The sequence below is a fragment of the Ochlerotatus camptorhynchus genome, unplaced genomic scaffold (assembly GCF_037179485.1).
Source record: "Ochlerotatus camptorhynchus isolate MF236.1 unplaced genomic scaffold, CSIRO-AGI_Acam_v1.1 ptg000196l, whole genome shotgun sequence".
NCBI classification, from domain to species: domain Eukaryota; kingdom Metazoa; phylum Arthropoda; class Insecta; order Diptera; family Culicidae; genus Ochlerotatus; species Ochlerotatus camptorhynchus.
The window spans coordinates 1,307,966-1,326,631 of record NW_027040686.1 but is presented as its reverse complement, the minus strand read 5'-3'; the positions used below and the strand labels follow the sequence as shown (position 1 = coordinate 1,326,631).

The following is an 18,666-nucleotide window of genomic DNA, read 5'->3' as shown; positions in this document are numbered from 1 at the left end:
CGTAACAATAAGGAAAGATGGTAAGTGTCTGTCAGTTTAAAAAAAGGTTAATGACGACCACTTTACGGGAGTCCTACAACCGATTCAAAGAATTAAATAGTGAAGTACAAGTTGGGGTTTCAACCTTTGCGAATCTCAGGCCTAAGAACTGTAAATTGTTAACTAGTTCAGAGACACATAATGTGTGTGTACACAGCAAAAAAATAATTTTGATATCACGTCAAAGTGGATGCACTACAAACATGTCGAAAATATGGTGTAATATTACTTGCTAAAAAGGACAAAATTATCATTAATACAATGCATGAACTGACATTACGCTGCTTTTACTGCATTTGTTTATTTATGTGGTCATAAAAATTACATGAAATTTTCGACATGATTGTAGTGCATCCACTTTGATGTGATATCAAAATTATTTTTTTGCTGTGTATGTAAATACTATTCATGAAAATGTGAATTTGATCATTCACAATATATGTTAGCTTTCTCATCTCAAAAATTATTGCTTTTCTACGTACAGAACAGCAGTTAACTGTGAATAAAATTTATTTCATGCCTGACGGAGCTGCATCCCAGTATAAAAATCGGAATTCTTTTCTAGTCTTTGCCAATTTAAGAATAAATATGGAATAGAGGTTGAATGGCATTGCTTCGCAACATCGCATGGCAAAGGTATTTGGTATGCTACAGGAGGAACACGGAAACGTATGGCTACCAGAGCTACCCTAATAAAAATTGTATGGTTAATTAGCTTAACGACGTGTTCTGGGTATCATCCAAACCATTTGTGGAATAGTTCAATGATTTGAGTTATCGTTCGTTTATGGTTATTTTTTATTAGGGTTGTCTAGCTAGAGAACGTGAACATCCGATAAACATGAAAGGAATACGATTGGGCTCAGAAGCGAAACGAGGATCAGCTGACTCAAATTTTCTTTTGCTATGCAACTACTGAAGAATATGAAACTCATAATCACGAGCTCAACGAACGATCCTCAAGGGCTATAACCATTCAAGGAACTCAAAAATACCACTCATTTATTCTTATTTCTGAAAGACAAATAGAAGTCAGACACTTTTCAAACTGTTATAATTGTTGAAGGAAATTGTTGATTTTACTAAGAATTAAAGTATGGATTTTTATTACAACTATATCCATCTAACAATGTAAAAATAAATTAAATCAGAGCGGAGATGAACCAGCGTCTGGCTGAAAATCTCCTTAATAAAGAAAACCAACGAACCAACCAATTAAATCATTCTCGAAAAACTTACAATTATAAGTTCTTTGCATATGCTAACGAGCGAAATATGTATTTGCAAGAAAATAAATTATTTTAAAACATACACATTCCGGATAATTAAGATAATATCGATGAGCCACCAAGAGCATTTTCATTATTAAATTTTCTGATTTTACGGAAAAAATATTTTCGAAGCTGGAGAATCTCGAAATACATTTAAAAATGGCCACAAACTACCAACATTTTAAAAATATCTACTTTTATTTATTTATTTATTTATTTGTCGTCAATCAGTGTAGACCGTTTTACAAAAGTGCTGTTGCCTTACATGCTATTTTAAAACATACGTTTTATTTGAAATTGTCAGCAAATGTAGACTGCATATACAAATATCTAAAAAATAAAAATTGTTTTAAACTTAACGAGATGAAATCCTAGCAGTTAGTGTTCTCCTTACTGTATCTTTAGACATCGTTAGATCTATATGCTCACAATAATTATTATACACTCTCAACATTCTATTAATTGGTCCATTTTTACCATAATTCATTCTGTGAGGTGACAGTTGAAATACATTTCGAGTTCATAACATGCGTGATGGTACGTAAAAATTTAAGCTTGCTAATATTTTTCTGAATTCACGCGTTGTGAGATAATATCATTAACAAAGGAAATCATGGAAATTTCTCTTCGTTTCTTAAGTGTTTCAATGTTTATCAACATGCAACGGGACTCATAAGAAGAAGGGGAAAAGAGGTCCAGCCTAGTTTCCTAAGAGCAAATAACAAAAACTGTTTTTGAACTGATTCTATACGATTTATATAAGTTACATGGTATGGAGCCCAAACCACACTGCAATATTCGAGAATTGATCTCACGTAAGCTATATAAAGTGATTTGATGGTATATGGGTCTTTAAAATGATAACTAAATCTTTTTATGAATCCCAACATATTATTTGCTTTGTGAATTGTGGTATTCACATGATCTACAAATGTCAACTTCTAGTCAAGAATTACTCCTAAGTCCCTAATTTTATCGCACCTTACAACCAGCTGGTTTCCTAGAGTACATGTAAAATCTAGAGTAGTGTTTTTTCTGGAATATGATATAATATTGCATTTTTTAACATTAATATCCAGCAGACTTTTAACGCACCAGTTGTAGAAAACATCAATTTCATTTTTAAAATGTAGCAAATCAGAATTGTCAAAGATTTCCATGTACAGTTTCATATCGTCAGCATATATGAGCACATTTAAACGATTTAACACAAACTTCACGTCATCCGCAAATAAAATAAATAATAAAGGACCTAAATGAGATCCCTGTGGAACTCCCGAGGTAACATTAACTGGCGAAGATATTTTTCCTTTAAAGCGGACCATCTGTGTTCTTTCTGTCAAGTATGATCCAATCCATTTTAAAAGTGTACTTGTCATACCTAAACGTTTTAATTTAAAAAGAAGTAAGGGAATGTCTACTCTGTCAAAGGCCTTACTAAAGTCAGTGTATAAGGTTTCAACGGTATTACCTCTATCCATTGCTTCAATAGAAAAGTTTACAAATTCCAACAGATTAGTAGACGTTGACCGACCTTTAAAAAAACCATGTTGATTATTTGAAATGCGATGCTTAACCTGGTTAAATATTTTCTGGTTAACAATTGCTTCAAACATTTTAGGAATGCATGACATAATTGCAATACCTCTATAGTTTTTAATATCTGACCGTTTGCCAGATTTAAATATTGGAACTAAAAATGATTTCTTCCAAATTTTTGGAAAATCACCTGTTTTGAGAGATAAATTGTAAAGCCAAAACAATGGTTTAAAAAAACTTGTTGCTATTTTTTTCAATAAAAATGGAGGTATTTCATCAGGACCAGGTCCTTTGCCAGCATCGAGACTTTCAAAAGTCATAAAAATTTCTTTAACAGTGATATTTTTAACTGATACGTCATTTTCCCCTTCATGTAGGTAAGAAAAATAGTTCAAATCGAGAGCATTACTGGATTTCTTATATGTGTTTTGGAAAAAACGAGCAAATAGGTTACAAATATCCTCACTATCAGTGCTATCACACTCTTCAAACTGCATGCGTGATGGGAATGTACAATACTTCATTTTTTCGTTTGCGAAGTTAAAGAACGTTTTGGGATCTGATTTTATATTGTTCTCTACTCTTGAATTGTAATTCTCATATGCTGACGATATTTCTGCCTCAAGTGCTCCGCAAATTTCAACGTATTTTTCTAAATTTTGTGACGTTTTAAACTTTTTATACGCCTTGTGTGCTTTTTGCTTCCTGTTTTTAATATTTCTGATTTCTTGTGTATACCACACAGGATATTTGGTGCTGTTCACTATTCTCTTTTGTCTTTTAGGAACGAATTCTTCAATAATATTGTATAAGTTAGTGTAAAATATGTCAACAGCCTTGTCCATGTTGTTTTCATCTTTTAAAAGGTTTTGCCAACTTATGTTATTCAGTCTGTTGTTAAATTCAGGAACATTTGCATTTTTAAAATCATAAACTAATTCAAAATCAACAACGCTTGGGCGTGACCGATGCGAGTCTGTGAACACTGAGTATTCAATAGCCGTATGAAATTTTTCATTCTTCCATAATGGAACTGCTGCTTCTACAATACAAAAATCTTCTGTACAATTAGTAAACATAAGATCCAAATAGGAATTGAGCTGGTTACGAACATGGTTAATTTGATGAAGTCCCAAGTGGCTGCTTTTATCAAAGATGAATTGCAAAGTATCGTTTTCTCCTACAATTGGTAACAACAGAGAATCATTATCACTATCCTGTATAAAATTAACAGTATTCTGGTTAAAATCTCCATAAATATGAATTTTGGTTCTTGGATCTTCTCTTTGAATTTTCAGTTCTGCAGCAGTGAAAAACTTTTCGTAAGCTGGTTTTTTGGAAAAGTGTGGAGGAAAGTAGACAGAAGCGAAAAGATGTTCTTTGCCGTTTATTAAAATTTTAACCCACACATCTTCAAATTCTTTTTGGCTTTCACTAACAATTTGTTCAGCTTGAAATGTAGCATTCACAGCAATAAGTACACCACCACCTGATTTTTTACCTGATAATGATAAATCGCGGTCACATCGAAAAACACAATATTTACTACCAAAGACCTCTTCGCTATTAATGCTATCAGACCAACTAGTTTCTGTTCCAATTATTATATCATATGTGCATCCGCTTATTTTATTTTGAATTTCATTTATTTTATACACACTACGCATACGGTTAAAATTTTGGCAAAATGTTTTCACTTAAAAAAGAGCTACTTGATAAACTAGCAACATGGTCACTTACGTCGTGCTGGTCAGGGGGTGAAGTGGCTGCATCCTGTCCGAAATCCCTCAAGTTATGTGAGATGCCATGATCCTCGGGCTCAGCTATGTTGTCATATTCTACCTCAGGTGAGTGCGTCAGTGGTGCCGAAAACACGCATGTCTACATGTGCACGGCTGACACGATGTAGAGGAAGAATTCCCCGGAGCCATACCATGTGAATTCTGAAGACCGCTTACTGGGTACGGGTTTATAGTTTCCCTTTTTTCAAACTGCATCGTAGGTTGATAATTAACCGGTGGTTTGTTTAAGACATTTTTTGCTGCTGAAAGCAGCTCTCGATCAGGTGGAAGAAAACGGGGGTTGCCATGATTTCTGATGTGGGACTGGTAGGAACTGTTGTTTTTGTTATTGCTATTAATGTTATCCTGTTCGTTATGTCGAATGATGCTCCGGTGACCGAAAATATTGCTGTGATTGGTACTGTAACCGTTGTCGGAATTCATGTTTCGATGATTACGATGCTTTAAACTGTTGCTGTGTATGTTGTTCTTTACGTTAGAATAATTTCGTGCTGTATTTTGTTTCCTTTTGCTTCTAGCTTTTTCAGCATGTTTTTGTTGATTTAGCCGTCGTGATTTGCGCGCGTCGTAATCTGACCGTCTGCCTTCCAGACCCTCCTCATGCCCAAAAGACGCCACCCTGAGTCATCAACGTTTTGCTCATTGTTTAACTCTTCCAGCAAACTGGGGAGAGGGTCAGGTGATGGTGATATCACTTCGTATGGGGAGTCTGGCATATTAAGTGTGACACAGTTAATTTGGGTTTCGATGTTGCCAATACCAGCCGATAACGATTTCAGCTCATCTAATACAATACCTAACCCTAGTATAGGGTTTTGTTGCATTGCAACAGTAGAGCACAGGTCAGAAGTTATATTGCTGATATTTTTCAGCTCGTCCTTGAGAAAGTTAAGGTCTTCGGAAATTCCTGCTGTCATTGTTGGCATTGAATTTGCAAAATTTTCTTGTGAAGCTTTCATCGCTATGTCAAAAAGCGAGGTAATGTGGTTTTTAATAGCACTAACGTTGTCAGTAGAACCACTGCTTCCAGTTGCCGTCAGCTATTTTTTTATATCGACGAGTAAAGCGAGTCAAACCACAACATCTCGAAAACGGTGTGACTTAGCAAAATTTTACACAGGTGCTTTTTTATTGTAAATTTGGTGTACTTTCATTATACAAAGAGGAATTGGACCAAATTTTGAATATTTTCCCAAAAACTTGAGTTTTTTTTTTAAATTAGAACTATTTTGTCCATAATTTCTCCATTCTGACCTATAGTGGATGGATGGCAATTTTAGATTCAAATTGACGATATGAAGATGCAAAATGGCATAGCTGGTCATAAGGAATGTTTCTAAAATTTTCAACCAAATCAAAAAATCAAAAAATAAAAAATAAACCGATTTGCGAATTTGCAGGGAATTGCTTTGTAACTAATTTCGACTAATTTGAATCGCAGCTAAATAAAATCAATTATTCCCTCCATTAAATAAAGTGAACAATATTCAACCCGGCCTCAAGATAAAGCTATGTAGTGATTATTGGATTACCTGGAAAAGGTTGAATAAGCGCCTTTCAAGTTCACACACTACTAAACAGCTGTATTGAAGCTTAAATGGATATGCAATAAGAGCTTGTCACAACTGTCCCAACAGCCAATAAGTAACTGACTAAATTCGCCAGATTAGCTTGTACGAAGTAAATCCCAAATAACGAGGTTTTTTTACGCACTAATTCGATTTACGAACCCCCGTTTTGGTTCGTAAATGGAGGTTCCAGTGTATAGCGGTTGAGTAAAGGTTACCTCATATTGTATAGCATTTGAATACAGCTTGAGGCCGTATAAATGAAATTAGAAAAGCGTTTACATTGTGAAAATTGTTAGTTGGGCTAGGCGCTATCATGTTCCTGCTAATTCTAAAAGACCTATCAAACTTGAAATTTAAGAGGAAATATTGTTCTTTTGCTCCATCAGGGTTGTACTTAGAATTTAGCTGTATTCAGAAGGATTTAATACACGATTTATTGTTTCTGATGACTTTTTCCTTTCTACTTAAGGAAAATTTGAAAGTATGCGTGCCAGTTTTATCGGGATTCACGCAATTTGTTGGAGCTGACGGCGCCAGTGTGATAATTACATATATGCCAAGGACATGAAGATAAAACGGAGCTCACATACTTGAATATACTGAACTAATTTTACATATGACGGAATCCATCTTTGTCATAAAGGTGAGACGTAAACAAACATGTAATGTAAACTTGAGGGCTCTTATACTAAAAAGTCCATTACTTGTCGAAAAGTACGTTTGATTGAGCTGAAGTTTGCATCTGTTATGACTCAATATTATGTCAAAAATGCCGCTCGTATGCCTCAGTCTCAGAGCATCTAAATTTAAATGATTTATTCAAAGTGTGTCCCCGAGTAGGTGAGAATAGCAAACCAATAGCAAGTTTTGCTATTAAAAATAGGATATCAGAACATCTCAATTTGTTATTAGTTTGATTGAAATAAGAGTTAAAATATCAAAAATAATAACGGAAACCGTTCGGGAGAAAAACTAAATAATAGCAAATCTTGTTATTGCAATATCAAACTAAGAACAAAAAAATCAAAAAAGTCCAAAACATATTTAGCTATTATTAAGATATTAAGAACTAATCAATTGCAAAATGTGATATTAACTAATAAGAACTAATTAAGAATAAATTCAGTTGTTTGGATTGAATAACAAAATAAAAGCAGCTTTAGTAATTCTTCTCAGAGAGCTTAATAATAGTATTTTTTCGGTGGAGAATCAGTTTTACTGATAATAATGATTGAATTCAACAATTCGGCAAAGCTTTTTTTATTTGTGATAATAATAACGATAAAATCAACATGAAATAAAAACGTAACTTTCTAAAAAAAAAAACGAACAATGGCTGAACAAAACAGATTTGAAGTGTTGTTAATATATTGAAATGTTTTTAATAATATTGTTTACATTGGTGGCCAACAACTGCACTCCAAAAAGTTATGCCATAATATTTTTTTCATATGAACTAACAGATATTATTAAAGTAATGCGAGTCAACGACACAATTCATCAATGTATAAATATATGCATGAAAATGAACGATCGATCATTGCAGTTTATTTCTAAATGTAAATTTCATACACAAATTGATTGATTTATGGGTCCACATTTCAAGTATTTATGGTATTTATATTACGTAAGTCTTTAAAATCTGTCGATCATATACAAAGTACAAAATAAAAATAAATACCTATCATTAAAATAAAAAATAAATAAAAATTTCTGAAACATTGAAATGAAAAAAATATTCACCTTACGATTAAATATAGAGTCTAAAAATGGAAAAGAATATTAATATGATGCCAATAGCAAAATAAGATACAATATCATAAATTGTTGTTGAGTTTTTCTTCGACTGTTATTTGGCTCAAAATTTAAATATCATGAAAATAACAAATTTTGATGTGATATCATATTTTGTTATTAGATTGTTATTATGTGTTATCGGTAAATAACATAATAATATCAAGATAAGCTATGATAGTAAAATTTGCAATTGGTTAGTTCTTGGTTTGCTATTCTCATCTACTCGGGTCGTTTATCGGAAGCGGCAGATGTTCACTTAGTATCCGATTTAACACATCAAAGAGTGAAAGTCGATTGGATGTTTGGAAATTAGTGGTTGGTTGTCCACCATCATTGTAAGAATAGGAGTAGCACAGTTGTGTAGCAATGTTGTGTAAAACAAGCAAAAGCCTTGGCTCGGCTTTTTACTACACCACTGGCTACCGTCTTATCTTTTCTTGCTTATCAATGAGCATTTTTTTCGCATCTACATGATAACACTGGCGATGCATTGCAGTGTCACAAGTACGCTGTCAGAGTGTCAATACCAATCATACGATGAAGGTGCTACTGCTGGCGGGAATACTAGTTATATGTTTCACACCCATCGTATTTAGTCAAAATGATCTGCTGTAAGATATCCATCCATCGTGAATGAATAATTTTTAAATTGTTCAATTAATTAATTTTATTTTTTAGGACCGAGTTTGACAAATGCAGGCAGAACATTACCAGCATCGACCAGAGCTCAGATGTGCTGAAATATATTTCAGCGGAAATATTGTATCTTTCTTTGTGTGATAACGATCTGCTGAGCATCCATAAACACTCGTTCCAGAAATTCAGCCTTCTAGAAAAGTTGGTTCTGGATAGAAACAGTCACTTAAATTTTAATTCCGATGGATCTGAGTTTCTTGAGTCAGAGAGTTTGACGGATCTGCATTGCTTTCGATGTGGCGTTGATAAAATATACAACAAATCACTGCAAGGAATGCCTCGATTGGAGCAAATCAACCTTACCGACAACCGAATTGAACAGATTGAAGCCAAAGCATTTTATGGTAACAAGAACTTGGAAAGGATTGACTTGCGGTTTAATAAGTTGCGACGGTTGCCTAGTGAAATGCTGACACCACTTGACAGTATCCGATGGATTGATTTAAGTTCGAATACGGAACTTGCTCCGGAGGGCAGTGAACCTTTTTTGATAAGTACAGTGTTGGAAAAACTACGCTGTAACGAGTGTGGATTTGTGATAGTTCAGGAGTATACATTTTCCATGCTGCCGGGCTTGAAGGAACTGTTTCTTCGAAAGAACAAGATTTACAAGATACATAGTATGGCATTTCCTCAGTCAGCTTTAACGAAATTGATGCTTGAAGATAATGCGCTGAAGAGCATTGACCAGAGTATATTGAATGTGATGAATTTGACTATTTGCTTGGACAACAATAGTAACGAAATGGAATGCTTCCTCAAAGATCTGTCGGAGCAGAAAAAGTTTTTCTGTTCTACTACAACGCAAGAGGATGTTGAGTGCTTGCCACCAACTACAATCAAAATCTCTACCACTAGTACTATCGATGTCACTAGTAGTACCACCGATATGACCATCATTTCCACGAACGACAGAATGCCCATAACGACGACCAATCATCCGGATACTTTTGCAAAAAGCGAAAATCTTATTACTTCAACCTCCTTCGCTCCATCTTTGGAAATCGTCGAAGGAATTTCGGATGCTTACATCGGTGGCTACCTCACGTTGATCTTTCTAGCTCAGATCGTTACCTTTGTACTGCTGTTTGGAGTTTTGCTCAAGTTGAAGAAGTACGACACCGACCCGGATGTCGATAGGTACGCAGAAAATATACTTAATCCGAATCCCATCTATATAGCCGTTTACTGAACATCGGTGTATTTATCGCCTTCCATTGCAATGATATTTTATCAATGAAAATCATTGTCACAGCTCTACTCATCGACAGAGATATCAGCGTTTCCATCCTAATAGCAACTCTAGCAAAGATATTAGCGTCGTGCATGTGGTTGTAAGTGAATCATCTCTTTTGGATCTGTAGAGTTGATAAGAACTGATTATAGAATAGTTCAAATATTTATTTTTATATTTGAAATAAAAAAAAAACACATTTTTGAAATATGAATCATGAAAGGTGTATTTTTCTCGCTTGAACGAAAATTTTCCTACTCAATAATGCATTATGAATGTGGATGTGGATTCGATGTTCATCAAATCAACAACAGTTTAGCATCCGTAGCCACAGCACAAATAGAATCATAAATATGCTTGCCCACAAATAGTTAAACATCATACGTGCTTAGCTTCGATAGCTACCGATGTCCTCAGTCATCGCGTCAGAAACATGTTTGGCTCGTAAAAATCACCACAAAACCATCAGTCCACATCGTGCTCTCTTGCCGTGCGGATCTATTTGCTTTTTGATGAAGGAAGTGTTACTACTACCTAAAGCTACAACAAACTTAAACAGCACTTTTCAGCTCATTTTACCTGTAAATTTTCTTCCTTGTTTGACTCTTATTTGGACCCTACCCGAGGTAATCCTTCTTGGATATCGATTTAAATAGAAAATTCATCTTCGATCCTTCAGATTCTCATAATAATTTGCTTGGAAGTCGATTTGGATAAAATTTTTAATGCCGCCATGGCGTCTAAGCGCAAAAGAAAAGGGCAATCTCTTGATCCCCCTTCTGATGAAATTAATTTGAGCAATCGATTTGATTTGCTCATGGATGATGAGAATTATCCGCCAAGGACCGAATGCAAGAAAACCTGACTGCTGAGACGCTGATTGTTTCTTTTCCAGGAGATCATCACTGCAGCGAGAAATAGGAACCCGAGCAGAGAAGGAAAACAAAGTGAAAACTGAATACAAGCGTTCGTGATAACATATTTTGCCTACCGTGTGGTTGAGTTAACAGTAATCATAACAAAAATGAGATCTAAATGGTATGTGAAGGATATTAAAAACACAATAAATCATGTTTTCTTGATAACAAATCTATGTATGGGTTTTAATACAGTAATTTCGTTAATAATAAACAAAATAAGTTAACATTATGTTATTATAATTATGGTAGGGAAACAAAAAAAAATATAAATAGAACTAAATTAGTTATTATTTTGGTATCATGATATCAAATTTAGTAATCTGAATGTTTGAAATCTATTGGTTGATTTTTTTTCCTTAATTTGTTTTCTGAGCTGAGCACCAATGCTGCCGACGCCAGGGAGGCAGCTCCCACACTTGGACCCTACCTATCAACCCATCAAGTCATAGACCGGGGACCAACGGCTTTACTTCCCTTCTGAAGGAAGGCGTGATCAGAGATGTTATGCCTCAGAAAAACCTATTGGAATTGAACTCAGGCTTGCTGGGGTGAGAGATAATCACGCCTATCACTACACCACTGGCGCCGTTGATATCAAGATTCAAAACCAAAAAAAAAGTATTGATAACGTGATGATAATTCAAAATAAAAACAAACCTATATTTAACCAGTTCTATCGATACCTATCTTAGTAAATTAAATTCGCAGATAGATTAATATCAATTAATGATATAAAATATAACTGTAAAAATCATAATTGTCTTTGTGATGTTTATAAAGAAAACAGCAAGCATCCTGATTGACTCTTAAAAACAAATGTAGATTTCAGTGATAAATGTGCATGCTCTTTTCATAAAAAATCTAATTTTGTTTTTAATTATATTTTTTTTAAATATCTAAATAATATATGAATTCAATTGAAATTAAAAAATTGTATATAAAAATATGTTATCTATATGATTTCAAAAACATAATTTGATATAATTTTGATATTATTTTGATATCCGACTTTGCTCGGGAAGAGTATAAGAGAAAATGAGTTTGCACGCGGCGCGTCATTTTAATTCAAACAAAACACACCCCCAATAGGGGCATTCTGTTAACTGGTTGAAAAACGCAAAAATTAAATTAGAATATAAAATTAAACAAAAGAGAAGAGCCAGGTAGGCTAATCAATTAAAATTTTAAATCAATGTACTATCATAATCAACAGAAATAAACATAATTTGACTACTAATTTTACTGCGCAGCGCGTCATTATTGTTTTGAATACCGAACCGGAAACATCAAACCATCGTATTAGATTGAATTGTCCTTGCGCTTTTTATTCACCTGCACAGCCAAAACAAATTAGCATTTTTCAAGGTTATTACGCTGCGTTTCCGAGGAGTCCCTCCAACAGTCCACCGGTTCTTAATGAGCCAACCGAGCCTTTTTCCAGGCAATCCTTCAGGTGAAGGAGTTGGCCGTTGTCGAGGGAATATTTCAACAGCCCGTCGGGTTCCTGCAAGTGTCCGAGACTGGACAACGACACCAGGTTGTCATAAAAGGACTGCCCAGTGGTGAATCCCTGGATCAGATCAAAGATGAACTGGAAAAATTACTTAGAGTTGTGCCAGTCCAAGTAATCAAAATGAAAATGAAGTCCCATCCTGGCGATTCGCGTTACGGGATTTCTAATGATTTTTTTAGTTCACTCTCAAGTCTAGTGAACTAAATTACTTTAAGGCCTTAGAAAATGCTAGCCTCATGCTCCATGTTCGAGTGAAGTGGGAACACTTCAGGAAGACTGGAGGAAATTTTCAAAACCTCACCCAGTGCCGTAAGTGCCAGGGATGGGGTCACGGAACAAAAAAAATGCTACATGCCAGCTAAATGCATGAATTGTGATGATTCCTCTCACGCAAAGGACAACTGCCGTGTGAAGGAAGATCCATAGAAATTTTAATTTTCAAATTGTGGTGAAACCACAAATCCAATGTTCGGCGAGTAAATGGAGTTACCTATGCTGCTATTGCAACGGATAGAAATCAAAATGCTATCCAACATAATTCTGACGGAAATTGTGATAATTTTTGCTTAGGAAGCATAACAGCTCCTAAAATGGATTTTTTTATACAGAAATCATGAATTGACATGATGACATAGAAGTAGCACAACCACAAAACATCCAACCTACATTAAGGAAAAATCATGCAGAAGACTTGGCTATGCTTTTTACCACACCACTGGCTACCGTCTTATCTTTTCTTGCTTATCAATAAGCATTTTTTTTCGCATCTACATGATAACAGTGGCGATGCATGTCAGTATCACAAGTACGCTGTCAGAGTGTCAATACCAATCATACGATGAAGGTGCTACTGCTGACGGGAATACTAGTTATATGTTTCACACCCATCGTATTTAGTCAAAATGATCTGCCGTAAGCTATCCATCGTGAATGAATAATTTTTAAATTGTTTAATTCATTAATTTTATTTTTAGGAGCGAGTTTGACAAATGCAGGCAGAACATTACTAGCATCGACCAGAGCTCAGATGTGCTAGAAAAGACTCCATTGGACATAATGTATCTTTCTCTGTGCGATAACGATCTGCTGAGCATCGATAAAAACACGTTCCAGCGATTTAACCATCTAGAAAAGTTGATTCTGGATAAAAACAGTCACTTAAATTTTAATTCCGATGGATCTGAGTTTCTTGAGTTGGAGAGTATGACGGATCTGCATTGCTTTCGATGTGGCGTTGATAAAATATACAACAAATCGCTGCAGGGAATGCCTCGATTGGAGCAAATCAACCTAAGCGACAACCGCATTGAACAGATTGAAGCCAAAGCATTTTATGGTAACAAGAACTTGGAAAGGATTGACTTGCGGCTTAATAAGTTGCGACGGTTGCCTAGTGAAATGCTGACACCACTTGACAGAATCCGATGGATTGATTTAAGTTCGAATACGGAACTTGCTCCGGAGGGCAGTGAACCTTTTTTGATAAGTACAGTGTTGGAAAAACTACGCTGCAACGAGTGCGGATTTGTGACAATTCAGGAGTATACATTTTCCATGCTGCCGGGCTTGAAGGAACTGTTTCTTCGAAAGAACAAGATTTACAAGATACATAGTATGGCATTTCCTCAGTCAGCTTTAACGAAATTGATGCTTGAAGATAATGCGCTGAAGAGCATTGATCAGAGCATATTGAATGTGATGAATTTGACTATTTGCTTGGACAACAATAGTAACGAGTTGAAATGCTTCCTCAAAGATCTGTCGGAGCAGAAAAAGTTTTTCTGTTCTACTACTTCGCAAGAGGATGTTGAGTGCTTGCCACCAGCTACAATCAAAATCTCTACCACTAGTACTATCGATGTTACTAATAATACCACCAATATGACCATCATTTTCACGAACAACTCTAACACTAGTACTATCGATGTCACTTATAGTACCACCAATATGACCATCATTTCCACGAACGGCAGAATGCCCATAACGACGACGAATCATCTGAATACTTTTGCAAAAAGCGAAAATCTTACTACTTCAATCTCCTCCGCTCCATCTTTGGAAATCGTCGAAGGAATTTCGGATGCTTACATCGGTGGCTATCTCACGTTGATCTTTCTAGCTCAGATCGTTACCTTTGTACTGCTGTTTGGAGTTTTGCTCAAGTTGAAGAAGTACGACACCGATCCGGATGTCGATAGGTACGCAGCAAATATACTTAATCCGAATCCCATCTATATAGCCGTTTACTGAACATCGGTGTATTTATCGCCTTCCACTGAAATGGGATTTTATCAATGAAAATCATTGTAACTCATCGACAGCGATATCAGCGTTTCCATACTGATAGCAACTCTAGCAAAGATATTAGCGTCGTGCATGTGGTTGTGTGTGAATCATCTCTTTTGGATCTGTAGAGTTGATAAGAACTGATTATAGAATAGTTCAAATATTTATTTTTTATATTTGAAATAAAAAAAAAAAATCATTTTTGAAACATGAATCATTTAAAGGACATGAAAGGTGTATTTTTCCCGCTTGAACGAAAATTTTCCTACTCAATACTGCATTATGAATGCGGATGTGGATTCGATGTTCATCAAATCAATAAGAGTTTAGCACTGGAATGTGCTACATCCGTAACCACAGCACAAATAGAATCATAAATATGCTTGCCCACAAATACTTAAACATCATACGTGCTTCGCTTCGATAGCTACCGATGTCCTCAGCCATCTCCACAGAAACATGTTTGGCTCGTAAAAATCACCACAAAACCATAACTCTCCTATCAGCTTCCTGTAACCGTGTATCGCATCACCTATAGGTATGTAACTATATCTAGATTATTTATCTTGCAAGCCTCGCCATTGCATCGTAAAAACCGAAGTATAGATGAGCAAGTGTCTGATTTAGCCCATTCACTGAGCAGCATTTATACTTGTTTCCTGTTTGCTTCACAACATATTGACTGTTGGGCCATGAGTGGATCGGTGAATGCATGGGGAGGTAAATTAATTTTTTTGACCGCATGAAACGAGACGATCATCATCATTTAAGAACGATTCTCCATGCCGACCATCCGATTTGTTTGTGTTCTTTAGTTGGTAAGTATGTGTCAAACTGTGGTAGCAGGACCGAAAGAAATAGTGCATAAAAGACCAGCAATACAAAAAGGGAACGGGAAGCGTATTTGATTAATGCTTCTTGATACAATTTTTCCTTCATCGGGAGTATTCAGAGCAAAACTGAGGTCCCGCCGAAGAAGTGGAATGTAACCGAAACATATACCAAGAAGGGAGAAAGGATTTATCGCTTGGATGGCGGGTAGATAGGGCTACCAGAGCATTAATAATCGATGTCAACTCATTCTCTTGAAGAGGTCACTAATTCTCGCTGAAATAGTTTCACAAGGGAAAGGTTCCGCCACACTAGGATAAAACAGATGAATGGTCCTTATGACCCAGATTGAACGATTCAATTCGGTTTTCAACTTACTTGAACTTGTTTAGCGACCTGGCCATGGTGGACTATTTACACTAGGATTCACATTCATTCAAGTGAGGTGCATAGAGAGAAGCTACATTTATGGATCTCCAAGTATTCCAGTAGGTCGAAAATCGTCATTAATCTGAAATTTATATAAAAAAAACATTTATACTTTGCCATACGGGCAGTCCCAGGCAAAAAAAAAAATATATACCTATATAATTTTTGATTTGACCTTCTCCGATTTGCATGAAACTTTGCGTAATTGTTTGTAATTCACATTTTTGCAAATATGGGGCCATTTTGGAAATGTTATTTTTCAATAAATTGGAGCACAAAAACGTTATTTACAAAGTATATGGCATGCAATTTTTTGGTATTATTCTTTGGAATTTCGCCTCTTATGTCGGGCTGAAACCAACGATCTTTCAAATCCGAAAACTAAAAGCTACGAAAAAGTTCTTAGGCCTTCATTAAGTTCCACTTTCACGAGACGTTCAATGTTTCGATTTGCTCTTTACGCATTGTTCAGGCTATCATAACAAGCTATGACCGACGTGACGATTGATTAAGCCCTGGTTAAACAAGCTATTCAAATAAAATTACGTTCTCGAAAGCAGTATCGCTTTTATTATGTTCTAACTAAAACCGCAAAATAGAACACGATCGAGGTTATCCCGGCAGGAAACAAACGGATTGTTTTTAACTGGAACAAATCAATTCATAACAATTCCTAGATCAGCAATCGGGAAGGTAGACATCTATCTCGGGTTTCAGATGGGGACGTAATAAGTCCAACAAGTGAATTACAAGCAAATTTGCGTAGGGACATCATCAAGCTAACTCGGCGGCTGGAGAACTACATCACCGCTGGTGACCTGAACGCCAAACATCAAGCTTGGGGCAACATTCGACGAAATCAAAACGGCACCATCCTGAACAACTGATCTGCACGAAGTCCATTACTACATCTTGAACCCGGACTCTCCCACCAGGTTGAGTCGGTGCAGTGTTCACGCCATGTTCGATATCTACATCAGCGACATGGCCAACAACATCTCAGGCAGAAGTGGGTTTCTCCGTGAACATATTCCAAGCTTCCCACTGCAGCTACCATCGTGTCAACTGGTACCAGTTTCAACACTCAACTATGATGTCCAAATGGAGTCGTTCGAAGACGTTGACCGATGCCTGTGATCCATCGAGGAGGCAATATCCCGGGCCAGGCATCAACTCGTGCCAATATCCAGACCGGTGAGCACCCAAATTTGCAGCAACTTGATTGAGACTCGTTCAGACCAGGATGGTCTAGGCTCAGGTTTTTGATCAGTAACTTAGGTGTGACTACTTCCCCTCGTTCTAGAAGTCAGCTATAGTCATAACCCATACGCAAACCTGGGAAAGATCCTTGCTCTCCTTCCAAATACCAACCTTTCATCATCTCTCAGGGTTAAAGCAAAAAGCAATTTACCAGCGTCTTCCAATATCTGCCGATGAAATCAACGTGTTACTCGAGGAGCAGTTTGGTTTTCAATAAAGGCACAAACTGGCTCGAGTAAAAAATATGCTCAGATGGAACAAGTCTGTTTCAAAAACATCTGCCATGGCGGTATGGCGATGATCATCCTGCACCTAATATGGACCAACAGGTATGTGCCATAAAAAGGGAGATCATCCTGCACTATCTCTCGGGAATGGCATCACAGCAGATGGCTTCATCACCGGTGCGGGTACTCCAAGGAAGTATCCTTGCGCGCATCCTGTTCAATTTGTTTACCTCCGATATTCCGGCTCTCCCAGATGGTGTCCCCGTTGTTGGGTAGGGACTCTCACTGTCAAACCTAAGAGAGTCTAAGTAATTCAACAACTGGAAGATCCGTATCAAAGCGGCGAAAATATGAAAGGTGATGAATTTTCCACATTCACAATCATCCAGAGTTGTTCCATCTGTGAATATAAAAATAAAATAGGAGGACAAACGTCCAGATGAGGAGAGATGATTGATATGTAAAGCTGTATATTACTGGTAATAGTTAAATCACAGACAAACAGACAACACATAGTTGCTATAAGAATGCATAAACGATATGTGAGACCATTTATACATTTCATTTGACACATGATGTTCATTAACTTTTTGATAGGGTTATTGGTTGACTTAAACATTTTATGACTAATCAGCAATAGAAATTAACCAAAAGGTATAAGCAATGTGTTAGTGAAATGTGCAAATGTTTAGTGGTGTTCGCAATTCATTGCAATGTTTATCTTTTTACACTGTCTGCGATCAAACGCTCCCAGCGAGAACTGAAATTTCCTACGACGCAATTTGTTTCTAGAACATTCCATGCAAAGAAGAAGAAGAATGTTTTTCCTTACGACGGCGCGTGTGATTGGTGTTTGGTCGGGTCGCGAGTGTGTATATATACCGGGCCTGTTCTCGCGTATCGTTTATCCCGACAGGCGTTGCGGACCCGCAGCCGGGGCCTCCCGGAACTAAACGACCCAGACCTGAAGACAGCAGCGCCACCGTATCAGCAGCAAAAAAGCTGCTGAGCAACAATCCGTTCTCCGCCCTGCAGAACGGAGCCCAGCCGCAGTCGGACCCTGAGACGGTGCCGAAAAAAGTTAAGTTGCCACCCTTCTATGTGAAGGGCTTCCCTCCCGGGCTATGGGAGCAGCTGGATTTCTACATTAAGCAGGGCCTTCGCTGCACCATTCAACGGTGCACGGAAGGCTACAAACTGATGGTCCCGGCCGAAAAACACTTCAACGCAGTTCAGGCCCTCTTGGACAGG

At 36.6% G+C, this 18,666-nt stretch overlaps 2 protein-coding genes across 2 annotated transcripts; both read left to right on the top strand.

Moving 5' to 3' along the window:
- Positions 1–8,556: 8,556 nt before the first annotated feature.
- LOC135702641 (leucine-rich repeat transmembrane neuronal protein 4-like) lies at positions 8,557–10,135 on the top strand. The gene is made up of 2 exons (XM_065223675.1): positions 8,557–8,630; positions 8,698–10,135. The coding sequence occupies exons 1-2, from the start codon at positions 8,557–8,559 to the stop codon at positions 9,905–9,907; spliced, it is 1,284 nt and encodes a 427-aa protein (XP_065079747.1). The 3' UTR covers positions 9,908–10,135.
- Positions 10,136–13,175: 3,040 nt separating this feature from the next.
- LOC135702640 (lumican-like) lies at positions 13,176–14,831 on the top strand. The gene is made up of 2 exons (XM_065223674.1): positions 13,176–13,294; positions 13,357–14,831. Exons 1-2 carry the CDS (start codon positions 13,221–13,223, stop codon positions 14,630–14,632), a joined length of 1,350 nt encoding a protein of 449 aa, XP_065079746.1. The 5' UTR covers positions 13,176–13,220; the 3' UTR covers positions 14,633–14,831.
- The last annotated feature ends 3,835 nt before the right edge of the window (positions 14,832–18,666 follow it).